The sequence below is a fragment of the Lethenteron reissneri genome, unplaced genomic scaffold, assembly GCF_015708825.2.
Source record: "Lethenteron reissneri isolate LAM-NWPU_2019-01 unplaced genomic scaffold, ASM1570882v1 scaffold_437, whole genome shotgun sequence".
Lineage (NCBI taxonomy): Eukaryota > Metazoa > Chordata > Hyperoartia > Petromyzontiformes > Petromyzontidae > Lethenteron > Lethenteron reissneri.
The window spans coordinates 29,895-51,725 of record NW_026891959.1 but is presented as its reverse complement, the minus strand read 5'-3'; the positions used below and the strand labels follow the sequence as shown (position 1 = coordinate 51,725).

The following is a 21,831-nucleotide window of genomic DNA, read 5'->3' as shown; positions in this document are numbered from 1 at the left end:
CTAATTTCAATGAGTTGCTCATTGGCTAAACTGGCATATATTCCGAGGGTACTTTAATCCTGAGCTGCACTCTTAACGCTGTCATTCAGTCGTCCATTACCATATGATGTTTGACATCAAATCCCAGGAGTACCACGTGTTTGTTTTGAGCAGTACGGGCGACGATGACTGTTTATTGTGTGTGAGGCATGCAAACACTGCCTATGAATGACATGTCGGCTTTGAAAACAAAGTATGGCATGTACTGTATGTTTATAAACCTCTGAATATCAGACAGACATATGCCATATACCATTAAATATACACCATGATGTATACCATTGCCTGAATGTTTCTAGCTGCCATTGTAAATTCGCATTATTTTTGAGCCGATAATTCTATTCATTTTCACATGCCACTCATTAGCTTCACAGGATGGCCTGTTCACATGACAATCTTTATGATTCATTACAGCTGTCATGATATGTTTTGTGACTGCCAATTAGAGCTTATTCTAAGTGTTTGACGACGAGCGGTCGCTTCTGGTTTTCATGAATGAGCCATGACCTTGCACAGTTTGTCTTTCATTTTATTCTCCTTTGTAGAACCAAGCTGAGGCTCACTACAAAGGCAGCAAGCACTGCAAGAAGCTTAAAGCTCTGGAGGCCCTGAAGGCCAGACAGAGCACAGGTGCTACCTCTGACCTTGGCAGCCCATCCACCTCCACATCTCCCTCCTCGTCCAGTTTCACCCTGGCATCCACCACCCTTTCAAACAGCTCTGAGCACAAAGGTTGGTGGAACCCAACCATCTCTGAACATGTACATTGCCTAGTCAGATATACACATCTAATGACATCCAACTTTGTGCAATGCAGAGTTTTTTGTTGAAAATGTTCATTACCATCATCAGCCAGTCATGATGTGTCCAGTGCTGGATGAAGGCTTCCCCAAATAGTTACCATCCTTCATGGTCCTACGATGCCACGATCCATATCATATCTGTCCATGAGCTTATCTCATCCCAATCTACATGGGTGCTGTCCTCGAAGGCATGTGTACACCTTTGGCTGCCATTCCATAGCCAGTCTGGATCATCGGCCATCGTCTCTTTTTTGATGTGTCCCATCCAAGCCCATTTACTTCCATTGGCAGTTATTATAACAGCGAATGAAAATTAACTCCAGGAAATAATTGATAAACTTAACAAAGACGAAGTCATGTACAACAAGTAAATAAAAAAAACGTTGGCGGGATGTTACTGTAAAACAGCAGGTGCGTGAACCTAGAGCAATTATTGAAGGCAGAATAGAATGAAACAAAAAGGCAAGCAAAAGCAGGTTGGAGTGCGTTTAGAATATTGAGCATAATGCAGTCATGAAAAGCAACATACCAGTGTGCCTTAAGGAGAAGTTTTCAGTCAGTGCATCTTACCTGGCGATGAAATAAAAACGCTGACACAATAAAAACGGAGAGAAAAAACTGTCTGAAAAGTGTGCAATGAACTTGGGGAGTTGCAAGATAGAGAAAGAAACACGTGGATCAGACAAACGTAAAAGAGAGACATCGTATTCACTGTGAAAAAAAGTAAGTTTCTCAGATACGTGGGTCACTAAATAAGCGAGTATTTTTTTGTTACAAGGATAAAGAGGTGCTCTGGTGAAACGCAAGACTTGCAATAAAAAGATGGAGTTAACATCCGGTCAACACAGCACAGTATTTGATAAGGTAGATACAATTAGTACCACTTTGCTTTAAATCAGCAGTACCCAGCCTATGTAGACACCAGCTGAGTCCATAGTAAATGTGCAATTTCTCCCACTGTTCCAGGGCGACTAATGAAGGAGAGATGCCACCACTGTGCTTGCTTGGAAATGTTTTGCAGTGAATTAAATATAGACAGGACTTATATTTCGTAGGCAAAGGTTGTGTTTAATGCAGTGTCAATAACTGAAGGAAATCGCTCCACAGTAAGCGTCTGTAGATGCACAATAAAGGAGGGATTCCGTTGAAGTGTCTGTAGGTTCGGGCGTGTGAATCCATTGCGTGCGGTGCTCTCTCTCCTCTGTCCGCACGCGTCCTTCAGGATGTCACAGTGAATGCACGAGTTCCACTACCCCAGAGTGCGAAGGAGCACAGCAGGGGGGGCGTGAGCGCAGCCCCGTCCCCCAGCAGCGAAACAGCGCCGTGGACGCCGCCGCGCACGAGGGAGCAGCTGGCGCCGCCGCATGCCTCGGTGCTGCTCCCGCTTCAGCCATCATCGAGTCGGACGAGGAGAAGGCCAAGCGCCTGCTGTACTGCGGCATCTGCAAGGTGGCCGTCAACTCGCAGTCTCAACTGGACGCTCACAACAATGGTGAGGCCTCCATGCACGTACCTTAGCTTTCCTTACACCAAGGCCGTAGCCATGGAGTCAACATTGGGGAGGACCAAATCTTCCAGGGTGTCTGGGGGTCCCAACCCAGAAAAAAAATCTAAATCTGAAAACTAATATCCTACCTAAAATATTAAAGAATTCACTAACACATGGGATGCACTTTTTATTTATTTTTTACAATAATGTCTAATAGTGTATTTTATTACATTGCTCTGTTTTTACTTTTTTACCATTTTTTTTTCATTGTGTTGAGTAGTTCCGACGGACGTACTCGGAGACGGAGGTGAGTTAGGGGCTTCCGCCAGGGTTTATTAACACGTATCACTATCCCTGGTTACCTCTTCACCCCTTCTACTATCCCCGTTCCTCCAGTGACCCCGCTTACGTCACGGGGTCTCTCTTAAATACCCTCTGAGGCGTGACGTCACGTGCACTGCCCAGCGCGTGCGACCCCACGTCCCGTGATGTCACCGCACCGGACAGCGCACACAACGTCACCACTCTCCTCTACTCCTCTACATCACCCCCCCCCCCCCCCCGTGAAAACAAACAGCCGACCCGGCAGCAATCACCCCGCAAGTGGGGCCCCACACGGACCGAAGACCGAAAAATCACGAGTTCGTGTGCCTGAAGGTAAAACCGGCTGCTAGAAAACTCAACCTTAGGGCAGCACGGCCCTTCAAGCAGAACAGCAACAACAACATAACAACAAAAAAAAAAAAAATAGAGCCAGAAGGCCTCATCCGCCGGATAGCGCCGAACGGGCGCCAGGGGCTGGGCCCGCTGAACGGCCATCAGGGCCGTCACTGGAGCCGCATCCCCCTCGAGCGGGTATGCAGGTGGCCTGTCAGCGGGCAACAGGCCCACCGCCGTGGCCCGGTGACCGGGGGGTCTCTGTCGGCCTCACTCGGGAGGGGCCTGGGGGCACACACACAGGTCGGACGTCACCTCCGTCAACGAGACCCGGCCGGTCAGGCACGCCGGATACATCATCAGCCGGCCGTTCCGGAATTGGGGGTGGATCCCCCAGGGTAGATGGAACATAACGTTTGAGCCGGGACGGGTGCACTATCCACTGCCGGCGACCGAACCGAATCTGGACGCATTGCGGCTGGCGGACCTCCACAACCTCCACGGGGCCCTGCCAAGGGCGATGCAATTTGGCCGATGTGCCAACGGGGACCTGGGGACAATGCAGCCACGCTTTTTGACCCGCTACCCACGGGAGGCCAGCTGCCTGGTGTTTGGGCAGCCGCTCATTAGCCGCCTGTCGGCTTGCGGAATTCTCGGCAGCGGCCTGTCGCGCCTCGCGCAGCCGGTCAAGCGCGACCTTCAAAGGGGTCGGCACCGCCGACCCCTTCTTGGAGGAGCCAACGTCCATCTGGACGTGCACCAAATAAAAAGGCGAAAATCCCGTGGAGGCATGAGGGGCCAACCGATACGCGCCAAGACCCCCGGGACGAACAGGTCCCAGTCTGACTGGGACGTGTTCACCTGGTGGCACAGCATGGACATAAGGGTGCGGTTCAAGCGCTCTACCATCCCGTCTGACTGGGGGTGGTAGGTCGAGGTGCGGATTTTCTTGGTGCCAAGGAGGTCACACATCCTTGAGCAACCTAGACGAGAAATTCCACCCCTGGTCAGTCAACAATTGTTCCGGCGCGCCCTTGTCAAACACGTACCCCTGGACGAAGGCCTCGGTGATAGAAGAGGCCGACTGATCGACCAGAGGCCATGCCATGGGCCAACGTGTGAGGTCGGGTGCATGATGGTGCACCCGACCCTTTGAGGACAACCCCATGACGATGGGCCCTAGCCCTGCTAGATGCATGAGGTGAAGGGAGTGGCCGCGCAGATGATGCGTCGTGACTCGCCTGGGGCCCCGGACCCGATGCCAACGAGGGTCTGGGAGAAGGTGGAGTCCCTTTTTCAAAGGCCCCCGGGGCATTCCGGCAGCTCCGCTCAATGTGGCCCCGCTGACCACAGCGGAAGCAGGCCACCGTGTCCGCCTCCTGCGGACGGGAAGGTCCCGGCCGCCCCTGCTGCTCCGGACAGCGACCACCCGCCCCCCTTCCTCGACGATCGGGCATCGCCAGGGCCGCGAGGGTGTCCACCCCCTGAGAGGTGGCCCCCCCGTCCGGCGACGGGACCCCCGCACACGCCGCCATCTGAGGCCGTTGGCGGAGGGAGAGGTGCGCCTGAATGTTTTCGGCGACCACCAAGGATGTGATCTGCCGATCATTGTTGATCGACAGCAATTCCTAGCTCCCTTTCCAGGTCAAGCAGCTTCCCCAAGGCCATAGAATCAAGTGCCCTGCCGTACAGGTCAGGGTATACAGCCTGCGCCAGGGCCAGGAGCGAGCAGCAGAAGGCCAGCGGCAGTTCCCCCTCCTCCCGCCGCCGCAATGAGAACTTTAGCTGCGCGCAGGACGGCGGCTCAAAAACGTTGGCCATTTGGATATAGGCCGCCGGGAGTGTAGCCCGATTGGCCGGATGGATGGACTTGAAGGCCTGCAGAGCCCTTTCGTCCAAGCAGGTCGGAAGCGCCGGCAAGGCCTCCTCCATGGACCAGCCGACCGACATGTATGCCGCGTCGAACCAGTCCTGGAAGGCCGACCAGTCGCCCCCTTGCGCGACAAACGGCGCAACGTTGGGTAACCGGCGCTGCCATTGGCTGCGCGGCACCGCGTGGTGTGGAAGCCAAGCGGCACCTGCGGGCCACCTGGCGGATGCGACATGGTGCGGCGGTGGCAGCGTTGCGGCTCCCGCGGGCCACGCCGTAGGCGCAGCGAAGTGTGGCTGAGTTGCGGCCCCCATGGGCCACGCCGTAGGTGCAGCGAAGTGCAGCTGAGTTGCGGCCCCCATGGGCCACGCCGTAGACGCAGCGAAGTGCGACTGAGTTGCGGCCCCCATGGGCCATGCCGTAGATGCAGCGAGGTGTGAAGGCGCCTGCGCTTTCGCGACCCACCTGTCAGCGGCGGCGTACGAAGCCACGGCGTCGTCCCGCGACGCGGCAAGGGACCACGGCGTTGCAGCCTCAACGGGCCACGCCGAAGACGCGGCGGTATAATTCGGGCCTGCAGCGGCCCCCACGTTTGGATGTAGCAATGTGCTGCGTATATTTTTTTTACTGTCACTTTCTGTAAAGAAATGTGATATTTGAAGCGACTTTGCCTAATTCATTATTTAATTTAGCTCGACCTTCCTCTGCGTTAGTGTAAAAATCCATGTCATAAAATTATTCACATTTTTTTTAAAATACAGTGTTTCCTCAACAAACTGAAGTAAATAAGTTGCTGCATAATCGTGAACAGATGTAACTTTGTTGAGAAAAACCGTCAAAAGAATCATTCAAGCTCTTTGTGTTACTGTGACCTTGATAGATAGTATTTAACAGAGAATGAAAAAGAACGCTCACTCATGTTGGGTCTATTTTATGAAAGATCAAAGCGTGCACCTGTGATTGGCAATGTAACCTGCAGCCACGTTTGTGAGCTAAACATGCAAACATTGTAAAAATCTATATTTCTTTCAGGTCGGTTTGTTTTCATACGGGTTTAGTGCTAATACTTACGTGATCCGAGGGTAGAAACACTCACGTGATCCAAGGTTACAGTGTCAGGGTGACGTCATGAGAAAAAGGAGAGAGAAGGCAGGGCGAGAGACAGAGAAAATGCCCAGAGAGAGAGAGATTTGACGTCACCGGGAGAGGCGGGGTGATCGGGGTGCTTCTTGAGGGAATCGGAGTAGTGTGGATGCGTGCGGCGCGTGAGCTTGCGAGAAATAAAAAAAGTGTGGCCCCTCTGACTTCATTCTGGTGGATCACTACAACTGATGGCAGCAGTGGGATCACAATGCCTCGACATGGTAAATAAAATACCCCAGCGAATAAGGGAAGGAACGTGCCTCTACTCCCAGCGTGGATGGCCGTGATCCGGAGACAGCATGGTCTACAAAACTGGGTCAGAACAGCCCCCCCAACCATGAGAAGACAGCGGAAAGCAAGGAGTGACCATGTCCGAGACCCTCGACCCCGCGCGAGGAGGAGGCCCTGGGCGGTCGGGTCGACCAACTTACAACACTCTACTCAATACTCCCTGCACAGCTGCGGGAGGACAGGGTTGGCTGCTAGCCCGGCAGTGCAACACTCCCTTGGCGTCTGCAGCAGTTTCTCCTCTCGGCCAAGCGGGAAGCCCTACTACGGGGAAGTTGCAGGCAACAGCGACGGCCGTGGTGGTCACCACTCAGGTCAGACCACTGGAGACGACAATGTCGGAGATGAAGGAGCCAGTGCCGCTGACGGATGAGAGTGTGGCACCCCGACCGATGGGCCCCATCTTCACCGTGCCAGGGGGGTCAATCGGAGGCTCCATGATCACCACTGATAGTGCTGGAACCACAAAGAGACAGGGAAGAATTTCCTCAGGAGGGGGTAGAATCACTGTTAGTGGGGGCCGAAACCGCTAGTCGCCATCGGAGCAGAAATAGCATGAAATCCCCTACGCCCAGCAGTAGTGGCTGCTCTGAGCTTTAGCGCAGAGTGCTGGAGCCATGTGAGGAGGCGCTGTACAACGGTCAGATGTGCGCGGTAGCCGCAGCCAGGCCGCCAAATTTATTCTACCCAGGGAATCAGAACCGCGACAAGGAGAGGGCGCCGATCGACCACGCAGGTTAGGCCATTTTGAAAAGTGTGTGACTAAAGGAGGACACTGGGGAGCATTTGTTCGCCGATTTGAGGCAGCATACACCTATTTAGAATGGAAGGAGCATGAGGCACTAAAGGCTTTTCCCCATGGCCCTTAGCGATGATGCTTTAATTATTTACTCCACCATACTGGTGGAGAATAAAAACACCCTGCAAAAGCTTATCGAGAAATATCAGAGATTTTTAACCTGCCATCCAGCGCTAAAAGACGATTCCAGAACCGGTCAGCGGGAAGAAAGAGAATCAGCTTTGGCCTACAGAAGTGTTCTTGTGTCCCTAGCACAAGCTGCTTTCCCAGGCCTAATGCGGTGGCCCTGGAATTTATGGTAGCTGACCATATGCTAGCGCTAGCACAGGCAGACCTTCTTGTGGATTGCGAAGAACATATGAGCCCATGATGAGGTGATGAGACCACAAAGTAAATTGGCGGAACCATCACCTCATCAAGAACCGGAGGGGGTTCCGGGAATATGGAAAAATGGGAGAAGATGATGAAGCAGAGATGGACGCCGGGCTGCCTGGGGGAGGGATGTTGGTGGCTGTATGGGGACATTTCGGAGACCTACCCAAAAGACATGTCGTTGGCTACCCCAGGGACTCGGAGCATCCAGCCGGACGCGAAACCCAGTGACCTGTCACTGATGTGGCCACGCAGGACACATTGCACGCAGGTGCCGCATGGATGCTGCTCTACCGGGGCCACCCTCTTGCCAACAGCCACTCTCCACCCCTATGTACAACAGCAAGCAAGTCGTGGCATCCCGAACACCATGGCAGTTCCCATCTCAGACCTTTCATTACGTTCCCCCAGTCGATACACCTGCCCACTTCCCGACGATCACAACCCCCTCGTACATACGCGATTTGTCCACCACAACGGTTGCTGGCTTCAGGCCCACAATGGTGCAAGTTGGCATGGAGGGGAGTGGTAGCCGCAGATCCGTGATGGTAGGCTCAGTGGGGGCATTGATGGTTGAGATGCTGGTAGATACGGGAGCATCGGTGACTTATATCCCTGCACGTTTTTGATATGCTTCCCCACAGGGCCCAACAGTGCGCCCTGTACAAATCGTTCTATGTAGCAGCAAATGGTGGGAGCATCGCGATTTTGGGACAGAGACCCAAATTTGTGTGGGTGAACTGGTCATATAAGGCTCTGTACTCATCTCCAGCACGTTGACGGTTCCCTGTTTGCTGGGGACAGACTATTTGAATCAACTCCCTATCAAGATTGTAATGGACCAGGGGTGCATTGAAATGCCATCGGGGGAACGTCTCTGTTTTTTACGCCCGGACGATACCTGGACGTCAGCTCAGGTGCAGGCAGTCGTGAATGAGATGCTCACGGTGCCCCCAGCAGCACAAATATTAATTCCCCTTGGATATCGCACACATCTGTGACGGCTCGACCAGACACACCTGTATTGGTATCACCGGTGATGGCGATCAAGGATCGACAAGCCGTAGCAGGAGAGGACACCATCCTATGTCGCCACCAAAAATTGTTTATTCAGGGTTTTAACACGGCAAACACACCTGTGACAATACATCGGGGAACGGTTTGGCACATGTGCAGCCCATGCCAGCAGGGGGCGGAGAAGTGCAAGCTGGAATAAGGGCGCATGAAACTGATCCTGCGAGCGAGGAGGCTATGCCCTGGCTAGAAACTATGGCAGCACAGGATGCTAACTTGTCCGAGCAACAACGTCAGGCCCTTCTGGCATTTTTACAAGACTTTGAGGACATTTTTAGTAAGGAACCGTACAATTAAGGTTGCACTGATTTAATGTCACATCACATAGAGATGGGAAACGCGCCGCCTATCTGCTAAAATGAATATCGCATGGGGGCCAGTCGAGAAAGCTCACATACAAAGGGTGATCGACAAGATGTTAAGGGTCGATATTATCTCGCCATTTACGAGCCCATGGAGGGCCCCTATTGTCCTGGTCAAAAGGCCAAATGGTTCATTGCGGTTTTGCATTGACTTCTGTGGACTAAATAAGATCACAATGGAAGACGCTTATCTGCTACCACGGATTGACATTTCCTTGGATGCCTTTACGGGAGCCAAATACTTTTCTACATTGGACCTATCATCGGGATTTTGGCAGCTACCGCTGGATGAGAATTAAAAATACAAATCCCTCTTTAGGACACTGCAGGGGTTATTTTAATGTAACTGTCTCCCCATGCGATTACAAACGGCACCAGCCACATTCCAACAGCTCATGGAGTTGGTACTGACGGGACTCCAATGAGACATTTGCATGATATATTTGGATGACGTAATTGTGTTCAAACGATCCTTTCAGGAACACCGGTTGAGGCTGGTTTTTTCACATACAAGGGAAGCACATTTAAAACTCAAATCTTCGAAATTCCACCTCACACACCCTTCCGTCAGATATTTAGGTCACATAGCACAACGGGGGTAGCGGAAACCGCCAGCACACCCTGTCAAAGTTTCCCTATAATCAATCGAGGTTTCGCGAGTCAATGAGTTGGTGGCCCTTGATATATTGCGACCCCTGCCTCGTACCAACAGAAGTCACAGATATCTGCCAGTAGGTGTCGAGTTTTTCACGCGATGGCCGGTAAATTGGCCCCTGGTGAATAAAACTGCCCAGTCAGTAGCAGATGCTTTTATTGAAGCATATGTTATGGACAAAGGTGTCCCTGAAAAACTTATAACGGACCAGGGTTGAAATTTTTCTTTGAAACTGCTGCAACATCCTAGGCACTAAGAAAGTGCGCACTTCTCCATACCACCTACAAACCGATGGGATGGTGGAACGACTAAATCGCACCACCACTTCCATGCTATGTCAGGTGGTCAAAGGGACACAGAGGTACCTGGATTTACACATATGCGGGGGTCCTGGCGGCATACCGGTTATCCCCGCATGCGTCAATGGGATATACTCCATTTTATTTGATGTATAGTAGGGAGCCAGACCCTCCCATTGAGCGCCAGCTTTTTGACCTCCTAGCTGGGGCTGCAAAATGGCAAATAGCGGTGCATCGGGTCATGCAGCAGTGGGAGATGGTGAGGGAGGAGGCACAAGCTGCGGCGGCTTTCGCCTGTTCCACAAATGAATGGGCTAGGCAAAACGGAGTGACACCCCTTCCCTTCAAAGTGGGAGAGTGCGTGGCTGCACTGCCCACAGGTCCCCTTGGGGACCTCGCCCAAATTGTATCGTCCATGGCAGAGCCCTGTAAAGGTGGTGGAAATTCTCATGCCCCAATGGGTCCAATTGGGACACTGACTGTCTCGGCCTTGCTGTGCGCTGTGTTGCACCACTATCCGAGTATTTACCTCGCATTCAATAAACTTTCAGAGCCAGGGTGAACATCTGACTCCAACGTATTTAATTAATTGAACGAGGTAAAACTGATGGAAAAACACAGCACAAAATACAGTATATGTTAATACTTTCAATATTGATACAATGAATGATCACAAGGAGAATAATAGCATTGTCTTAGATAACATGAAACTCAACAATAGGTCCTGGATGGACCAGGCACCCACATTATAGCTACACAAGAAAATAAGCTACTGTGTTAAATAAGGTCACATCGTGTAATCACCATACTGCAGCCTAAATGTGCAATGCTGCACATAACACTGAACTGTGTATGAGATACTTCTTCATCCTTGCTCTCAAGATCGCATTAAAGTTACATGGGTACAAGTCTGGCTCAACTTATCCAACTACAAGTAACATTCACAATAATGCAAGTGGCAGGCTTCGTTGTTAACTAGGCCTCATATTTATCATAACAATTTAACAGCATTATAAAGGCATTTACAGCATTATAATGGCAATCCTAACATAACATCAATCCCAGTATTATAACATAAACGAACTTACAGCCGCTTCTTAAAGTCCCACAATGAGTAGATGAACCTGTCTTCACTGAGACGCTATTTGTGCCTCCATTTTGTACTCTGTGTAATGGCTGACACCCTGCCTCATGGCTTAGAGATTCTTAAATCGTAACTTCCTGGTCACGTGACCAATCTCAACACCATATCAGGAAGTTCCTGTGTAATCAACACCCCCATACCTGCCATGGCGCAGAACACCGACGATGGTATGTACACCTCGCCTGTCTTAAGCTGGACTGGTCGAAGCCTACCACGGATGTGCCACTACACTCGGAAGAGCACCCACTACACACACGAAAACCGGGTTGCCACGATCACCTACACCTTCACCCCTTCACTCACCATCATCACTACTGAGGTCAGGGAAGTCACTTGCTGCGACGAACCAACCTCAAAAAGGATGCCTTCCTTTCCCAGGATCGTCCGTGACCAAGGAGGTGCAGTAGAATCCGACGGAGCCGCAACTACACAGCCCGGTTACCTGGGCACGGTCCCGGGTGATGCTTCCACAGTGATAGACAACCACTGCATGCAAGACCACGGGACCGGGGATAAAAATTACACTGTCGTTCTTTCACGCCGGAGGTTGTTCGTCAGTTGTTCACATGTTACGGTTGGAAGGTCCGATTGACTCCTTGTATCTACCGTCTTGTCTTACGATTATTCGTTTGTTGATGTCTTAAATTATCTTCTGTATAGCCATGCATTCCACATCTACATACACAAAGTGACAGGACTCTGGTTGAGTTCGAAATTGCTTGTTTATTGACGAAAATACTTTTTTTTTCTCCTCTACCATCAGGGTTACCCCGAATCCCTTGGATTTGTACGGGTTATGTTTAGTCGAGGACGACTTTCTCTTCAGAGGGGGGGGGGGGGGGTGATGTAGTGCTAATACTTACGTGATCCGAGGGTAGATATACTCTCGTGATCCAAGGTTACAGTGTCAGCATGACGCCACGATGAAAAGGAGAGAGAAGGCAGGGCGAGAGACAGAGAGAACGCCCAGAGAGAGAGAGAGGTGACATCACCGGGAGAGGCCGGGCAATTGGGGCGCTTCTTGGAGGGACTCGGAGTAGGGTGGACGCGTGCGGCGTGAGTTCGCGGGAAATTAAGAAAAGTGTGGGCCTTTTGACTTTGTCTGGTGAACTCACTACACCGGGTAATGTTTGTATTTTAATGTATCGTCACTCAATGTTTAATTTGTTTAAATAGAAAATGTCATAGCGGTGGAGGTTTAAGACGTCTTTGTAGCTGGTTGCTTTGTGTCACCGATGAAGTCAATGTTTCCCATCTTTAGAAGTTCACCAGAATAAATAAAGTCCAACAAAATGCAATTTAAAATATTTGCATCTATTTTATGTGACCAAAAAATAGTATATAGACAGTTACGATTATGTGATATTCATGTACGAAGATGAATGTTTACGTTTTTACAATAAAGCTTATTTTCTCTCAACGTGCATTCAAACTTAACTACAGTGTGAAGAATAATTAATACACTCGCTAAGAACCATATTTTTCTCTTCCTATTTGTATTATTTTCAGCACATTAGCAATTAGATTGGTTGCATTGAAATGTATTCCACTCCTATCAGTTAATCGTTTAAAGTAAAATATGGTGATTTGTTATGCTTACAAAATAGTGTTTTTGAAGCAATGTTCGCTGAGACATTCTCAGCTCTGCACTGTGAGCATATCAAATTACCACAATAATAGAATAATTTCCTTCCAAAGACAACCAGGGGGAAATTATGTTACATGACACCACATGGGCATTTTCCTTCTTGGTAGGAGCACGGCACAAGGCGACGCTCGAGGGCAAGGATGTGAGGGCTTCAGGAAGACCTTTTCTGCGCCACATGGGCCGAAACAAAGCAGCTAAGGCAACCAGCAGCATGTCGGGCACCCCCACCAAGAACTTCCAGTGCCAGCTCTGCGATGTAAAGGTCAACTCGGAGGTGCAATTGCAGCAGGTGACCGCCTGTAAGGATGTGTGCATTCATCCAGCGTGGGTATCAGTGGCGCAATGGTATGCATGCTGTGCTAGCATTCTGGGTACCTGGGTTCAATTCCCCGCCATTAGTTACTACAAGTTACATACCAGTGATGCTCGCACACGTCACCCTCTTGCGTTATCCTAGCCTTAGTCCAGTCATCCATCGGTGTCAGCTCTGGGTTCGGATGTCACTGGTAAATGAGTGGACCCAGCTTAATATGCTCCCCATGTTGAGCTGGGTTTACTCCTTAATGTTATCCCACCACCACCATTACATCCATCTTTGTCTTCCTCTTGGCCTTCTACCTTCAAATTTCCAAAAGAGGATAAAGTGTGGCAGTCGGGCTCCCTGTGAGCCTCGCACTACATGGCCGCAATATGCCAACCTCCTCTGGCTGACTTAGTCCAGCATTGTTCTTTAGCAACATCCCATTTTGGATGAGTACGGTTGGCAAAGTACCATGCGAAAGATATTAAAAATACATACATTCCTTGTTATTTTTTCATCCATTCTACGCTTATCATCCGCAGCCTGAGTTGGTGTTCACAAACAGCACTTGCCCCAATCGTCTGTACAGATTTATTCTGGATGCTTGTCATTTTTTTCATCAATTGTTTCTGCATAATGTGCCATCGGTGTGTTGCTGTCATGTTTGAAGATTGTAAAACTACTCACATACTCATAAACACTGCACTCTCTGGGAACACAGAGCCAAATACCCAGCATAATACTGCAATGAACAATAAAATGTAGATAATAATGATCCAAACAATGTGTGATCATTATTCCAATAATATTCATCATACAATTTAATAAAGTAAACTTAACTTTTATTATTATTGTATAGCTATGCCTGGTGTTCATTCAGAACTATTACGTGAAATTATGTGAGCACTGAATTAATTTACATTGAGGCGATTGTTTTAATTTTTCTTAAGAGATAAACTATGTTGTTATTTTTTGGAGAATAAATTATTGTTATATTCATTTCAAACACGATGAAATGTAACCGTTAAGGACTTATAACCAAATAAAACCAAACATGTGCTTATTATAATTGCCTTGCATATTAACCATTCGGTGCGTTTCTGCATTTGAAAACATAACCTTTTTATTTAATTTGCCTGCAGTCTCCGCTGCATTGTTTGGTTTGTAGCGGTGTTATGCTGCGTGTCTTTTCTCCCGCAGCACATAAAGAGTCGAAAGCATAAGGACAAGCTGACGGGAAAGGCTTCCAAATCCAAATTTTGTCCATACAACAAAGCTCAGCGTGCAAGTAACAGGAGTTCGTTGCTCGTGAGTATGCCATGGGGAGTGATGCTTGCAATTCGTGTTTTTGTAATGACAGCATGCGTGCTTTTTTGTGGCTCCTAAAAATCTCTAATAATAACGGAGACTATCAACAGAATAATTACTCCAGGTACACAAAGCCGAAACATCCAATAAAGCACAACACTTAAAAAATATATATTTGGTCGAATATATTGTAAATTACAAAGCATTGGTAGCTTATGAGGAAAACAGGTGAATTACATTGATTTTTCGGACAAAGAACCCTTAATTAATATTGATTCCTGGTATTTATAGCTATGCAGTCATTAGCCTGTGTGCCATATGTAGAAGGTACGACATGCACAGTGAATGGGAAAAAAATACTTTCAGCACTTGTTTTACGTACATGTTTCACATAGAAATTAAATGTTACATGGAAACGTTACAATCGCTATAATTGCTGATGAGTATGATTGCTCAAGAGCAACGTGTAGCTGGACTCTAATTTCATTACTGTAACTCACGCATGCATCGTACATTTATGTTCATTAAGCCTACATGCTCTGATAATTATTCTTATAAAACATGAATATATTTGTCCTGAAAGAACCCTTATTTTTAGAACATAAATCTTGTGCTTTAACAAAAAACAGTTCATTACGCAAATAATACACCGTGAAGATATTTTCTTTTAAGCTCGGCACAAATTTTACAATCATCTACATTTATGAATCTGAAATTTGGCAGGCTGGCATTGTAACTTGTTAAATAATGGATTTGATTTTAACTTTCACGATTTCCACTGTATGTGAATTTTAATCCCAATGAATGGGCTGTGCTGGCGCAGGCCTGTGATCTGCCACCTTGATGGTGGGTTAAGTCGATCATGCAGAGATCACAGTATCCGTGAAACACTCACCTGCAGGATATTTTTTTGGCTTTTATAAGACAGTACATTAAGTAGCCCGCTGACACATCAGTATGACATTTCAAGAGTTATCCTCGGATTTGTGTGGGGTTTCTGCATGCCTTTCAGTTTTCTAAATAGAAGAAAATACCCAAAATACTCAATCAGGAATTTATGTGCAGTGAGGCTTTTCGGAGCAAACTAGGTATGTTATTCTTAATAAAGGTTCTTACGTTAGATCGCGTGTTGCATACTCGAAATGAAGGACGTGGGCAGGTGCTCCAAATCGAGGGCAAACACATTTATTGTGGTTAATCTTTAAAATGCAACATCACGTGTGTCACACAAAGCAATCTTCACCGAGTCGCCATTAACCACGTTACTGGTGTACACGTCTGGTTAATAACAGTTTTCTCTTAAACCCAATTCTACTACTGATAAATCATCTTTGTCTTTGACAATAACATTTACACTTCACTATTGAAATATTGCTTTAATCCTAAGCTGTATGTCTATCTATAATATCTACTTATATCGGTATCTTACACCCATTATCTGTGCTGTATGTGTACAGTATACGTAATGCATTTGTCAAAATTGTACAACTTACTACTTTACATGTGTTATATTCTCAATAGCATTGCAAGTAGTCATACTCTGGGTGCATGAGCATGGTTATAGAATAAACAGTATTAGGGTTAGAGAATTAAGAATTACAAGTATTAACTACAGTACGTCATCCTTTACAATGCACAGTGCTAAAACCCCTCCAATTGAATTCAAACTCTTTGGTTCTTTTGGTAAAGACACGTAGGTAGAAATCAAATAAAACAAATCACGACGTTTCGATCGCATCACAAGCAATCCTCATCAGATGGAACAACCACAGCAAGAAAAAATGCCGAAGTAGGCGAGAGAGCTGCCGTGGCAAGAGGTTATATAGGTAAGAAAGGGGGGAGGAGCAAGGGGGGAGAGAGAGAGGGGAGGGGTGTGGAGCAGGGGAAGAGTAGCTGCGTGAACGAGGCTGGGGGGGGAAGTAGGCGGGGCTAGAAGTGGGAAGCTGAGTGTGAGACACGGGGGGAAAGTAACTCGGAATAAGTATAACCCGTAAAAACAAAGTTTTTCACTATAAATCCTTTATATGCGTGGCGGCTAGAGTCCTCTCGTCCTCTGGCTTGAGATGGCTGCCACCTATGGGTCAGATGATTGTCTGCCAGTATTAAGCAATTGGTAATTAAATATTTAATTTGTTTTCCCTAAACAGTGTAAAACTTCAACCGAGAAGATGGATACAAATTGAGCAATTATTGGAAGGATTTTATTAACCAGGTAAAGCCTGAACTGGTTGTGGTTGTTTCCATCATGCCCGCCGGGTACTAGTCTCTTTTTCAGCTTCCCACTTCTAGCCCAAATTTTGGAAAAAAAAATTCACGAACATTAATTGTCTCGCACAACGAGTCTGTGTGCAAAATGTCAGCTCGATTGGATCACGGGAAGTGGGTTAAAAAACGACTGAAAGATTTGCACGGTCGTAAGCAAGCAAGCACGCAAGCACGCAAGCAAGCAAGCAAGCGAACTTAATATAAAGGATTTAAAAATAGACTAGTACCCGGCGGGTATGGTGGAAACAACCACAACCAGTTAAGGCTTTACACGGAGGGAAAGTAACCTTTGATAGTTTGTTCATGAAGCAATCCAGATATATAAACATAGACCTAACTTCAACCGAGAAGATGGATACAAATTGAGCAATCATTGGAAGGATTTTATTAACCAGGTAAAGCCTGAACTGGTTGTGGTTGTTTCCATCATGCCCGCCGGGTACTAGTCTATTTTTCAGCTTCCCACTTCTAGCCCCGCTTACTTCCCCCCCAGCCTCGCTTTCCCCTTCCCCTGCTCCACACCCCCCTCTCTCGCTGCCCCCTTGCTCCTCCCCCCTTTCTTATGTGTTGCGATCGAAACATCGTGATTTGTTTTATTTTATTTCTACCTACGTGACTTTACCGAAAGAACCAAAGAGTATGGATTCCTACAGTCACGAAAGCTTCATAACAATTCAAAGCCAAGCTTGAAGTCTAGAACAAGTCGAGAACAAGTCTAGACTATTTCTATAACAATAAAAAACAACCTTTGGGTCCTTTATCTGTGAGATGCAACAGCACGTGTGTCACAGCAATTCTTGAACCGAGTCGCCATAAATCATGTGACTGGTATACAAGTGCGGTTATTCAATAACCCTGCCAGCCACCTACAGGCCCAACTCAGTCATCACATGCTGCTGTACACACATGCATTGATGCACTGCACAGCACATCAGGACTTTCACAAAACCACACTTTACTCCCTTGTTGCACAAGGAAATAATTAAAAGAGTGGTCCATTCCTAATGTGCCACTTAAGTATAAATGTGTCGCAACCCTCCTCAATCCGACACGGCCAATCAGTAAGAAATGTGTCACGTTAACAAAACGCCAATGAGTTACTTCTTCAGCCCACCGGTGTGTTTGTTAATATGTCACATTTCTTAATGATTGGCCGTGTCAGGTTGTGGAGGGTTGCGACACATTAACACTTACGCGATCTAACCAAAAAACCTATAAATAATACTGGTCGTGAAAACCTACGTGTTAAACTAAGTACGTTATTGTTTTTTCGCTCAACCGCGATGGTTTCTACAAACAGTTACTGGATCATGTGTGTGGTGTTGCGTCCCCTCGCAGGCTAAACTGACTTTCCGCAAAGAGCTGCTGAACTCGCTGGGGTTAAGCTTTCTGCAATCTCCCCTCTCGGCGGCCGCTGCTGCCTTCCAGGCCACCAATGTCCACTACACGGTGGGACTGCTCAGAGCGTGATTTGCCGCTCACAGATGAACCACAGCATTGCTGTGCAAACACTGAAACTGTTACATTTGACGTTTTATTTAAACGCCAGAAGAACTATGAACAGTTAGACTTGGCTGTATTTCTACACGCCAATGGGCGGCATGAGATAAATAGTATTAATAATAATGTTCAGACCTTTATCAAGACACTTCTGGATGACATTTTGTCTTGAGGGTTTTTTGATCATACTTCACTACACTGGTCAGGGGTGTGGCTGCAAAACAAACTCGGGTTGTCAGGTTCATAGCGCAATGTGCTATGAACCCCACAAGTAACCACCCTCCTCACCCCCCGCAAGATCACAAGTGTTGGCTTAATACATGAGTTATAACGCAATTTGATATTTTACCATAACCAATCACAGGCACAGTTCTCCGTGAATGTTAGCTAAGTGCTGTACAATTTTTTACATCTTTTAGCATGTGTATAGGCCGCAAGTGCTTGTGTTTGTGCACTTGGTGAATGTTTCATAACAGCATGCTAACACATTTTCTAGATTGTTGTGAATTTTGCAGTGTGCCTTTATTTTTACACATATGCGTGAAGGCTAGTTAATTTTTATTATTATATATAATGTTCAATAATATAACGTTTCCTTCACACAATAATTCGTCTTATATTTAAAAAAAGACATTTGTCAATAATGCTTCCTTAAAGGAAAACATTGTATAGAAAATAAATATTGTGTTATATTTAAATCAGTACAGTTTTGTTAGAAATTACTTTGCGTATTGGACACTAATTAGTTGTTATTGTGTGTAATATATATTGAATATACACGAGGGAGGGATTGAAAAATCTGTGGCCCACATTTCATGAGAGTGAAGCAGCGCTCTGACATGTGGACGCCAGGCATGTGTGAAAAATGTATTTATCGCTTCCCTACTCTCTCCGCTGTCTGTACATGAACCCTGATGCCAGCTCTCCTTCCAAGCCCGACCAGCCTACTGTCATCAATTTCTTACTTCCCCAATCTCCATTTTTGGCCAACCATCAAACAAAGATGGAGACGTCTTCACGTCCATCGTTCTGTGCATATCAACCCACGAGTTCATTTAGAAATGCATTATATAATAATGAAATGCAGCCACTCGACTGCACATAAATCCTTTACAATTCGGAAGTGCTACATATTTTGGTCACTGCGCCGCGCACTTTCAGATGCGCTTTTGCAGCCATCTGAAACTCTCTTCCTTCCGATATTAGAAAGCCATTGGAGCTATGCACTTTAAAATCTCGATTGAAAACGAATTTCTTTAGGCCTGCTTTTTGTGTTTAGTTTAGTCCTTCCCCCGCAACTCTGGTTAGCATAATTGGCTACGTATGGTGCAATAGAAGTTCAACATAATACATGTACACTTCCTAACAGTGAAAGTGTGTAGCATTACCACGTGAGCATGCTTGTATCGGGAAGAAACATTTACTAATATTTCAGACAATTTTTATGTACTGTGTACGGTGGTTTAACGGCATTAATATAGTGAGGGTTTAGAGCAAATCTTGGTGAAGCGATATGAAATGTGAGTTTTACTCAGTGACAAATATAACTTGAACTTTGAACCGACAGGGATTAGAAACGAGTATTAGGCGGCCCACAGCAGGAGAGCCACAGCAGGAGAGCCAATCACTTTTCGTCCTAATGAGCATTCATCATCTGGGCAGGGTGGCCTAACAATGCTTGTCAGTGGGTCAAACTTACCTCGAAAGAAAGAAAAATTACACTGCATACCCACGTACGGTACGTTGCTGTGCTTAGTGAGCTTTTCTTCTGCAGGCAAAGCTGGACTTCCACGAGGACCTGACCAGGTTACCATCCGCCATGACAACAGGTTACCTGCCGTCACCCCTGGCGGCTGCCACTGCTGCGGTTGCCATGAGATCACCGCTGACTTTCCACGCGGCGCCCGCCGCTGCCGCCAGCCTCTTCCCAAGCCACGGTTTGGCACAAGCCCTGCTGAGGCCAGCCCCGGGGCCCATGCGGAATTCTCACGGGCCAATAATTTTCACCCCCTATTGATCCTAATTCATCTTGACCGAGGTTGGTTCACGCTCTGCTCATTCCAGCGGACCGCCTTTCCCTTCTTGTTTGAGAATCCGAGGATTTGGTTACCTGTACGGCGTCGCAAATACCACTACGTACAGCAGTGCGACTGGCATCTTGCTCGCACAGGTCACACCCAATGACTATCCCTGACGTTCAGAACACATGAGAAAAGTGCAACTTGTGGAGAGTGGAACTTTTGAATTGTATGCTCCTTTGGTCCCACGACCCTTAAATCTTACTGGAGATTAACATATCTACAGGCTGCAATGCAGCATGGAAGTCTGTCTGGTGTGTGCCAAGTGATGGTGCGTGGCACAGCGTGTGCATATGACTGATCCGTGGACAGAGGTCACAAGGAGCCATGATGATTTCTCTTGGGTGTGCCTTGCTCAGATATGTCTGCTTTTGTCAATATGCCAACTGATCCTGGGACTTCTTATAGAGCTGCAAAACGAGTGTGTTGTCCAGTCACACAAAACGACTGCTGTTGTGTTTTCTGCTGAAATATACTTGTGCAAAATTTGAATGTGATCTGCATAGCTGTGTTTCGCTGACTGTACCATTTGCAAGACTGTGGCGAAAAGATATCCATGTTTACAGTTTTTCACAGCTTATCCTGCAACCTTATATGATGTCTCTGTGATTCTATTGTACTGTATTGTAAAAAACTACTCGAGCTTTCCTGCCATACCAAATGACCTATTACAACGAGTTGTGCTACTATGGTGTCTGGCAGATGACGTGCAAGACAAGGTGACATTGCATATCCATCAAACATTCTCATATTTGCTTCATGCACCAAGAGCAGGAAATGACAGTGAACCCATGGGAAAGTGCATATACGCTGCAAAATACGACAATGTATACAGTACTCCAGTGTACCTCAAGGGAAGTTCTATGCTGAAAATATATTCATTAAATTTCTGGAACATGTTGCTGAATATAAATGTAATGGAAATACTGTTTAAATTCGGCATTGCATGATATGACAATAACAGAGGTATTGTTAAATCGTCCAGTCATTGAGAACAAATTCATCAAATTGGCCACTTCCTCGAGCCATGACGGGAAGATTAATGTGTGTAGGGACCCACACAACAAGCGGTGGTGGCTCCTGGTTTGTCTCAGAATACTCGATCTGAGCGTAAAACTGCATTGGCAAAAGCACACTAAGAGATGTCCAAAATGACTGCTTCTGAAGTCATAAAGAAATGCAAGGTGTTCTGCTATTCTATTAATCTCTTAATGTTATTTTACGTTGTTCATTTGGCTGCTATGAGTCGCTGCGTGTTGCATACATTTGGTAATGGAGCAGATGCATTTCTTGACAGACTTTCACCATTACTTTTGTCAACAATAATATGTGTAATATAGAATTTCAACATAATGTGCATTTAATTTGTATTGGCAAACAATGGAATATTCCAACCATATAAATTATCAATTGCAATGTTATGTACGTTTGTGTGTTGCGAGCAACGTTATTGTATATTGGGCATTTTCATCATCAAATCGCACTGGAATAAGCCGGTGCTTTGCTCAGTCACTGCAATAAATAACGTGTCATTTTTATTTCCATAATCTGTCTGCGTCTTATTTTGTCTCGTGCTTTCCCATCTCGTGATCTTTGTTTTATTTTGGCAATGGTCATACATTAAATAATGTGCCATCGTTGTCGACACAAATCCACATCTACCAAGGTAAAACTCAGAAGCATGAATTTGCGTTGACCGTATTTCAATTTGGCAAGGCTTTGCTCTATTAACTTCGA

The 21,831-nt window shown here is 46.8% G+C and overlaps 1 protein-coding gene across 1 annotated transcript; it reads left to right on the top strand.

The window, feature by feature from the left end:
- Positions 1-584: 584 nt before the first annotated feature.
- Positions 585-21,630, top strand: LOC133339847 (zinc finger protein 385D-like; the record flags this gene model as incomplete). The annotated part of the gene is made up of 6 exons (XM_061547980.1): positions 585-771; positions 2,065-2,334; positions 12,750-12,931; positions 14,144-14,251; positions 17,855-17,965; positions 19,791-21,630. Coding segments are annotated over 6 exons (1,101 nt in total), but the record flags the coding sequence as incomplete, so codon positions are not given.
- Between the last annotated feature and the right edge of the window lie 201 nt (positions 21,631-21,831).